The 10,120-nt window shown below is 39.3% G+C and overlaps 1 protein-coding gene across 1 annotated transcript; it reads right to left on the bottom strand.

Moving 5' to 3' along the window:
- Nucleotides 1-1,061: 1,061 nt before the first annotated feature.
- LOC149022121 (B3 domain-containing protein REM14-like) lies at nucleotides 1,062-4,251 on the bottom strand. Its single transcript, XM_089147550.1, has 10 exons — nucleotides 4,183-4,251; nucleotides 3,830-4,112; nucleotides 3,608-3,735; nucleotides 3,344-3,544; nucleotides 3,096-3,242; nucleotides 2,389-2,704; nucleotides 2,144-2,301; nucleotides 1,794-2,014; nucleotides 1,489-1,639; nucleotides 1,062-1,328 (listed from the first exon to the last, which is right to left on the bottom strand). Exons 1-10 carry the CDS (start codon nucleotides 4,249-4,251, stop codon nucleotides 1,062-1,064), a joined length of 1,941 nt encoding a protein of 646 aa, XP_089003676.1.
- Between the last annotated feature and the right edge of the window lie 5,869 nt (nucleotides 4,252-10,120).

The raw sequence follows: 10,120 nt of genomic DNA, 5'->3' as shown, positions 1-10,120 counted from the left end.
CCTACGAATTCACTAAAATACGTTTCTGGGATAGCCTTCAACGAAATTTATTTACAACCTAACAATCTAAGTAATCTAATTAAGTGTATTAATTGTTGCCAGGAAGAAATGGAGAGAGAGAGAGAGGAACTTGATTAGTTGTTGAAATGAATCACGTAAGACAGGCTTGAAGAATGATTTCTTCCCTGGCTGCACATAGCAATTTCCATTTCTGAAGAACCGAAAATAACCCTAAAACTATATTAGCAAAAGCCTTGCAGAGGATGCAAATATTATGGAGATAATGGTGAAAGCTAGTCACTTCCTCTGTTTCATTCTGTTCTCTTTCGATAACCCTAAAGCTAGTCTTTACTGAAACTTTGAGTTCTAAAATCAAGCTCAAAATGATACCAAAAAAAGTAGAAAATTGTAGGTTTATAGGTTTACGCAAAGAGAGAGGTTTGAAGGCAAATTTCAGGAGAAGATCCGGAATTCCGGATTCAAATTTCAGTAGTTCATATGAATTTCCTGACATAATTTTGTTACATGTCATTTCGGCATTTAATAGAGAAGGTATCTTTATTCTGCAGATAATTTAAGAAGGACACAGAGAAGATCACAGCCGGTTGCGTGTCCATTAACTGCTCACAGAGATAGAGTGTCGATATCATTTCTATTCGACACCGCATCACGATGATAAACTTATCGTTTTCCGTTCCGATCTTAAGACTGGTTAGCTTGTTTTCTGTCTTTTCTTAATACAAACGGAATACGAATCTATGTTTTTCCTGACTTCAAGTTCTTCACTTCCCTTCTCTTACGTTTCAAGCAAAATCCCAATTTCAAACTAAGGATGAAGTGGGCAAAAGACTAGTCGTGCTTCTTTCTCTCACACGCCTGAAATAAAGATACTGACTGCAAATTGCAACATAATTGCATGACTTGAAATGTCATTAGTTACCCAAGAAAATAAAAGACTTTAGAATTGTCATATTCAATACAACAACCAGTACTGTTGAGTCCAATCTAATTATAAAACTCTGCGATTCATCAATGCATTCTCTTACATGCACTTTCTTCTGTCATGGACTCATGGCTGGGTTTAGGTGCAAAGAGAACTCCATAGCCTTCTGCTTTCCTTTGGGAGTGAGCTCAAAAGTGCAGGTATCACCTATCTTCCAGTTATTTGATGCACATATCTGAGTCCAGTCGCTTAGAATGTAGACCTGGCCATCACTCTCATTACACCTCAATTCTGCGCTCCATTGCATTCCCCTTCCATCTATGAGGGTTATCTTGCATGTCTTCCCAGTCATACCATTTAATCTTGCAAAACACCTTGGGACATACTGAAAATTTTAACAACATAAGTAAATAAGAGGATAAAAACAGTACGATACGAATTTTTCTAGTCTTACTTAAAAGTATAACTGATGAATATATTAATGCAAATGTCAAATGGCGTGATTATTTTTGTTAGAAGAAAATTATGTAGATGACAGCACTTACCAAACGGTGCTGTGTGAAGTTGAATGGCATGAAAGTCTTCTCAAATGATGGGTTAGTGAATTCAATCTTATCATTCTTATCCACTGTCGTAGCCCCTCTATTATTGGAGTTGAAGATACTAAAGTCTAGCACAATTGTATCTCCATTTCTTCTGCAAACCATTCAAAGGAAAAATTAAGTGTGCAATCAACTCTAGAAGAAAAAAAAACCTTTTTTCTTTTACTTTCCACTGAAGAACATAGAACAACTGCCACATGCGAGGCCAAGCAACGAACACTAATTGAAAAGGAGGATCCATTACTGACATCTTTCCTGAGCTACTTCGCTTGAAAACGCAAATATCTTCTTCCTTCACGCAATTTGCAGATAGGAACTCTAGCCATCCACCTCCAAGTCTCCTCTTATTGCCATCCGCTGTTACCTTAACGGGCCAAGACCTTCCCTTTTGATCTCTGATGATCACTTTGTACATTGATCTGCTTATACCATTAGATCTCACAAAGTCACTAGGAACCATTGGTTGTTTCTGCAACACAATCATATGTTTCAGTATTTCACACTCACACTTACACTACAGAGAGAGAGAGAGAGAGAGAGAGAGAGAGAGAGAGAGAGAGAGAGAGAGAGAGAGAGAGAGAGTATGAAGCATGTTTACCCTATGAGGCCTTTGGATCACGAATTGTTTCCCCAAGGCATCAAAAGAAGTTTGTCTAGTACTGGAACTAGTCTTGGCTTCCTTGCTTCGATCATAAAGAGTTGTGGAACTGCCTATGCCTCGGACACTTGAACTTGAAAGAACAAAACTCACAGAACCTTTAAAACATATGAAAACAACAATCATCAGAATTGGCCGAGAAACAAGATAAACATTTCTGGAGACAATTGAAGTAATAAGATTACCTTTGATTTTTTTCTCAACGGCACTCTTATTATCTTCAGTATTCATATGAAGAGCTGGGTAGGTTTCCTTCTCACAAGTAGAATGGTCAAATATTATAACATCAAAAACTAAGCCTCCTTCGTGACTAAACACCACAAATTCTCCGAGACATAGTTCATGATCTTTAACGAAATTACTCCATCCCTCTTTAAAACAAAATTCTTTCAGCTTCACCGGCCACGATTTGCTTTTGCAACGAGGGTTTTTAAGTGTGACCTCTTCTCCGTCTTTGCAATTCTCACTAGTCATATGCTTCAGAAACTCTTCAGGTATTTTCTATATTTTCAGAGAAAAATGCAGATCAGTAGTTTCATGGAATTAGTAACATAGAACTATTTTTTCGGATGAGACACGTGGATCCGTATGAACGGACTGTGATTTTAAGGGTTGATATCGTACTGAAAGCGATAAATAATTAAAGAGCTAGAAAGACTTACGAGTTGTTGATATGAGTCGGGTAAGAAGGGCTTGAAGAAGTGGGGTTTCCTGTTCTGCCGAAAATCCTCCAACGTCGTTCTCTCATCATTTTGTCTCTCTTCCTCAGCAAATGTTCTGTTCTGCGCTACTTTGTTCTCACTCTTGTGACTCTGCAGATGAGATTTTTCAATTTTTTTTTTCTCCTTTCGATGAAAGAAAATATCTAGATTACGTGGGATCTAAGTGTCACCTCATGAGAATATGTGAAGCTAAAATCCTTGGAAGAAGCTGCAGGAGATGGTTTAGAGTCTACTACACTGACATCAAAAATCAAGTTTCCATCTCCTTTTTGTCTGGAATAAACAGAAGATAAAAACAGAGAAGGGTGATGAACAACCTGGCAGAATTTAAGCACTTAAGTGCAAGAACAATACAAGGATTTCAAAGGAGCTTCACTGACATGGTGTTACCACAGCTAATGAGTTTGAAAATGCAGACTTGTTGTTTCTTCAGTCGATTTGCAAGTGCAAAGTCATGCCAACCACTTCCAAAATACACCCGGCCGTCGGTATTTTGTCTTAAAGTTACAGACCAAGACCGAAGACATTCATCTCTGAGGATCGCAACAAAGCCGCTTTTACCCTTCAGGCCATTTGACTTCGCAAAATTTCTTGGAATACACTGTGCACCGTTGACGAGCTATCAAAACACTTGCTTAATAGTTGCATGCAGAAACCACAGAGAGAGAATGACACTACTCACCAGAACAGGCTTCTGGAGATTTGATTTTCCCATGGTTGCCACAAAAAATGGATTTTTGCACGAGAGAGCACATGATGTTTTGGTGGCCTCAGTAACTCCTGGACATGTTCTTTGTGTACTCTGGAAGTCTAAAAGCCAGATAAGAGAAATGGCATCAGTACAAGCAGGATAAACTATATAATAAGAACAAGGAGGACCTGGGTTTACATTCTTTGATCTTACCTCTATTCCTAATCTCATCTTCAGCATGAACTGATGGGTACTCTTTCTCACAAGCACTGCGATCGAACAGAATAACATCAAACACCATGTGATCTTGATGTTGTTGGAAGACCAAAAAGTCCCCGATAAGGAGAAGACAATCCCGAGCAAAATCAGCCCAACCCTCTTTAAAATAGGATCCATGAATCTTCACACGCCACGATTTACCTCTACTTCTCAAAACAGCTTCTCCTTTCTCATACTTCCCTTCTCTTAAGTATTTCAGAAACCTTCTGGGAATCGCCTGCAAAAAATTTACGTAGAATAAAGATCAATCTAACAAGGAGGAATGAAACTGTAACTAACTCACTTACAAGCTCTTGAAGAGAACCAGGTAGAACGATCCTGAAGAACTGCGGATTCCTGGTTGTGGCCCTCACCATCTTAGGAATGAGTAGTTTCTACTTGTCACTTGGTTCTTTCTTCTGAAGAAAGTCTCAGAATTTATCGTTGGACGGGTTATAACTTTCCATTAAACGCGGTACGGTGAGATGGGGGGCGGTTCACTTGCACGAAGGCGAATAGCTTTTCTAGGTAATAAATGTAGTGTTCACTTGTTCTACTTCTATTACATTTGATTTCATAACGTTTCCGCGTCTAACAAAGAAATATCTTTTTCTTGTGCACATAATTTGAAAACCTCAGAGAGATGGTGAAGATAGGATTTTTATTTGGAGCAGCTGCTAATGCCAGCATCCGACGGTCGAGATTTGACCACGTCATTAAATTTGTATTCAACGGTGTAGATTAAAAACTTAAGGATATCATATGTAAATATAATTTTTATTTTACATTTTAAAGATTTCTGAGTTTGTGAATTTACAAACTCAAGCCCCTAATGATATTACAACGGAGTTAACTCGCCAAGGTTACCCCTTCAGCCCTTCTAACCCTTCTGAAGAACCCATCTGTCTTTCTTTTTCTTATTTGTCAAAGGCAATTCGTTTTCCAACCTCTTCTGCATCCAATCCCTGCCATTATGATATGCTTATCATACAAATTAAAGATTGCAAACAGGAAAGAAAGTTAAGAGAGATAGAACAGACTACTACTTTAGTGTCACCAAAACTGGTTGCAGGATCTCGAGTTCCACTCATTGAGCTCGATGCACTTATCCATTGTGAGATGCGCCTGCGTGCCAAGGCAGAGACAAGCCCACTGGACTTCATCGTTGCTTCTATGAATCTTGATTCCATACTTCTGCTCAGCTGTGAGAAATAATGTGGAAGAAGATAAAGAATAAGAAGAAGAATACAAAATGCAGGGGAGTGGATGAATCACGAAATAGAGAACTACCCGTTTTTTCAAGTGGCCTTGTTGTTTGATTAATGCGTGGTAGAAGCTTCTAGTCCATTTTTTACACTTATTCTCATCCCTTAGATTTCGGTTTAGGGTTTGAAGGAGCTCTTGCAGGTGATTCTAGTTCGAGAAACTACGACATCGATCTTCCTCTGGTATCTCCATCATAATAGCCGTTTTTCTCTTTTTTTCTGAACGAACTGGGTTGCGTGTGAACAACCCACAGAAAAGAGTTAAAAGAAGAAGATGGCGTGGAGGTGAAGTTTTCAAAAAGTGAGATTTGAGCGTAAGGTACATACCAGGGGCTGAGTTTGTAAATTTACAAACTCAAAAACCCTTAAAATGTAAACAACTAAAATGTAAATTTTGGGGGGGGGGGACAACCAATTATATTTATATTAATGCCGCAATATCAGTTGAGTCTTTAACTCTGGACCGCACTTCATTATATCATTGATCTGGACCGTAAAACACAAATTTGATGAGATGGTCGAATCTCGATCGTCGGCTGCTGGCAGCAACACCTGCTGCAAATAAAAATCCGTGAAGATAGCAGCTGTCATATTCAAGATGTGTTGCAGAGTGCGGCACCACAGGATGTGGCAATTAGGCTGCTGCACGGCTTGCCAGTGGAAGTTTCCTGCACAAGGTGCTCACCTAGCAAAGTTCTCAATGCTCATGTTATTAATGTTAGTGTAAGTGCTTCCTTATCACTCATCATTAAATAGTATACTTCCAAAATTAGTGAAATATGAATTTGTGTTTGTACCCTGGAAGATTGGCCTATAAGGAATTACGACTAGGTACTTGATTTGCCACGGATTTTTATTTGCTTCAGAAGCTGTTGACGGCTCTGATCGCATCACGTCAGTTGAAAATGATTTACATTTAAAGGTTTAAAGTTTCCTAATTTTCAAAATGAGGTCCCTGATATACCCACAACCCAAATCCCTCTCTCATTCTTCTCAAGGCTTTCTTCTTTGTCCGGAAACAGAAGTAATCGAACGGCGGTGATCGATTTCTGAAGATTACTCCCAAAAAACTATGTATTTCCGGCTAAACCAATGATTAAAGGATCGATTAATCTATTGACTCGCACATCTTAGCAATGATTCTCTCTCTCCTTTGATTTTATTGTCTCTCGTCTATAATGGAGGTTGCTTTGTCTCCTACCTTCATTAATTCCTCCAAAACCCTTTTTCCCCACTAAGAAGCGGGAAATTTCTCTAACTGTCTATCTGAACTATTTTCTTCTAATTCACTCCAATTTGCTTTGCTAAAACAAAAGAAATAGAAGAAATTTCCCCGTTTATAGTGTCACACCCCATGCCGGATCCAGTCAAACCCGAATACCCATGGGGGTGATACACCGCAAGATTTAGGTTCAATGAGAATTCCATACAATACATAATATAATATAATTAAATGGACATGAAATAAATCAAAGTCAAGTATTAAATTATCATATCTGAAATAAAAAAATTACAATTGTCAAAAACTTCCATTCAAAAGCTAAACATTAGAGTTCTAAGAAAAGAAAGAATGTATAAAGTCTCTAGTGAAAAATATTCTAAGAAAATCTCTAAGGAAAGGTGACTACATAAAAGCAATCCTGACACCAATAAAAAGCATTATGTGCTTCCACTTCTTCTCCAATTACACCTTCCTGGTAACCACTTGACAAAGTACTCTCAACGAAAGTGGGGTCCTCATAACTTGTAGAGAAATCTAAAGAACAAACAAAAATAAATGAATAAGTTCATAAAACTCAGTGAGGGTAACTAACATCCATGTCATACATTCATCCAATTTCCAGTTCACAATTCAATAGATAACCATGAAATTTGTAATATAAATACATGGATGCATGATGATATGATGATGATATTCCTGACTTTATCATATAGTCTCTATGGTAGACACGCACTAAGTATAATCATCAATCTCCTTTGGGCAGTCTTAGTCACTAATTTCCCTCAACAATAAGCGTCTATTGGGTTCTCCGCAGATGCTGGGTAAAGTCCTGTCTAACCATGGTTAGAGTAAAGGTCACCACTCTCTCACATCACTGTTTAGTATGAGATTTGGCATGTGTCAAGGATAATCCTAAGCCCAGTGCGAGGTCATACAGTCTCATACTACGTATGGTCCAGATATCTCCCTTCATGCCTAGTGCCCTTTTGGTTCAATACCTTCCCACCTATGAATGAAATCCTCAATAGGAGGCATCTGTTGGATCCCATTCCTTAACCCAACGGTCATTCACATATAATTGAGAGGATGCTCTCAATGTCCTCTCAAGGGTTGGTAGACACGCATTAAGTATAAACACCAATCTCCTTTGGGCGGTCTCAGTCACTCTTCCTCAACAAGAAGCGTCTATTGGGTTCTTTGTAGTTGTTGAATAAAGTCTTGTTGAACTGTGGTTAGGGTAAAGATCACCACTCTCTCACATCACCGTTTGGTATGAGATTTTTCACGTGTCAAGGATAATCCTAAGCCCAGTGCGAGGTCATACGGTCTCGTACTACGCATGGTCCGAATATCTCCCCTCATGAATAGTACCCTTTTGGTTCAATATCTTCCCACCTATGAATGAAATTCTCAACGGGATGCATTTGTTGGACCCCATTCCTTAAAATAGCGGTCATCCATATATAATGGACATGATGCTCTCCATGTCCTCTCAAGTGTTGGTTACTAATCTTATTGAGCACTCAAGAGCCCTTATGTATTATATGCAACCCTACCTTTCTATGATGATAGATGGCATGTTCGACATACAGGATCCAACCACTAGCATCACAGGTTAACCGGCTTCAATACCCCCTACTGGAAGGGTAGTAGTATTCATAGGGATTCCTAGCCCAACACTTCTAGACACATTACCAATCATGCATTTGGATTTAAAGCCACCACATAAGGTCACTAGAGTAATGGGCGAACCCACAACCCTAGTAGAAAATAAAAGGTAAGGAGAATAATAACATTCCACCTCTTTCTTCTCATACATAACCATACCACTTTCATAACAATAATATAAGATTCAAATGTATAAGATTCAAATGTAAAGAGCTATATCAAATCAAATGGCTTTACCTTCTTTTCACGCAAAGTCACACACAAGCACATCATGGTAACTCGAGATTTACAACAATTTATATCATCAATGGAAACTGAAATAGCAACAATTAAATTATTCAAAAGATGGTTAGTCATTCTTCACCTTTCACTTGGATTCTTTGCTTCAAAGTTCAAAATTCACTCCCATAAGAAGATGACTAAAAGAGATTTAAACCTATTCATGCAAGAGGATTAATAAAAGTAAAGTAGAAGTTAATTTGGGTTTAGAAAATATCTCAAAATCTTCCCACAAAAAACCCAAACTGAAAACTAGGTTCTAACTTTCCGTTTAAAACCTAATTCGGCAAAAAGTCAATACTTCGCCACCAATTCTAAGTCAAATTGAATCGAAACAAAATTATGGGAAAGTTTAATTGGCCGTAAAAGGATCCTAAGGGTACCTTCAATTTGATCCAATTTGATCTAAATCAAAAAGCCCCAATTTGGCTCTCCTAAATCGCCCGTGGGAGACTCAGAGAGTCAAAATGCGAAATCATTTGCAAGGAATCGCACAATTATTTCTTATACAAAAGAGCAACTTCAACAAGAGAATTCAAGAATTTTCAATGAACCTAACATGCTCCCACTACCATAATCTCATCAAAAGAGAGAAGAGAATTCCCCACAAAACTGTGTCTAAAGGTAGGGTTTAAGAATTCTAGCAAACATCAGAAATCTGGGCAAACGTGCTTGCAGGGAAGATGGAGGAAGGAATAGAATCTCCTCTTTCTCCTCCCGTGTCAAGCTCGCTACACCCTTGAGTTAAGGTTTTTCCGCTCCCTTGTCTGGATGGGGTTTTTTTCTTACGTGCTTCGCCGCTGGTAAGTTCTTTTCAACCCTGGTGTTGAGCTTTGTCGGACTTCTGTTGGAAGTTTTTCATAGACCGATTTGCAGGTAGGTTTTCACCTTTGAAGCCTCTTCTCTTTACCCGGTTCCATAAGGTTTCCTCTCCCGAGAGGGGTTTTTTCCCATTTATTTTATCTTTTAACTCTTCTTTTTGTAGATAGGTTTGGGAAATTTCTTGAATGAAATAGCAGCGATTACAATAGTTCATCTTGTTGTGGCACATCTTTTATTTATTTTTCCTTAGAAGTTTATTCATCGTTATCCATGCTTTTTCTTTTATTTAGTGCGGGTGAAATACATCACGGTGCCTCTTTTACCTCCATCTTGTTCATTTCTTTTAGTTTTTTCTTATGTTTGCATTAGGGGTGCAAGTTTGGCCCTAGCGGCCCTGACCCGCCCTGAGCCCGAATAGGGCTTGGGCTAAAATATTCTGGCCCTAAGGGCGGGTTAAGGCCAAAATATTCTGGCCCTGAACTAGGGCCAAGGGCGGGCCTGGGATTACTCTCTGGCCCACCCAGCCCATCCCGGCCCGTCCCTGATCTTGGCCTTGATTTTGGCCCTGATTCTGTCCCTGATTTTGGCCCTGATTTTGGCCCTGATCTTGGCCCTGATCTTGGCCCTGATCTTGGCCCTGATCTTGGCCCTGATTTTAGCCCTAATTCTGGCCCTGATTCTGGCCCATGATCTTGGCCCTGATTTTGGCCTTGATTCTGTCCCTGATTTTGGCCTTGATTCCGGCCCTAATTTTAGCCCCTGATTTTGGCCCTGATTCGTCCCTGATTTTAGCCCTGGTTTTGACCATGATTTTGGCCCTGATTCTGGCCCTGATTTTGGCCCTGATTCTGGCCTTGATTTTAGCCCTGATTTTAGCCCTGATCTTGGCCTTGATTCTGGCCCTGATCTTGGCCTTGATCTAGGCCCATGATTTTGGCCCTGATCTTGGCCTTGATCTAGGCCCATGACTTTGGTCATTATCATGACCCT

The sequence above is a fragment of the Hakea prostrata genome, chromosome 3 (genome assembly GCF_041222555.1).
Source record: "Hakea prostrata isolate BN-2017 chromosome 3, UWA_Hpros_2, whole genome shotgun sequence".
In the NCBI taxonomy this organism is placed as follows: Eukaryota; Viridiplantae; Streptophyta; class Magnoliopsida; order Proteales; family Proteaceae; genus Hakea; species Hakea prostrata.
Note: the sequence above shows the minus strand (reverse complement) of the source record. Positions and strands in the feature narration are given on the sequence as shown.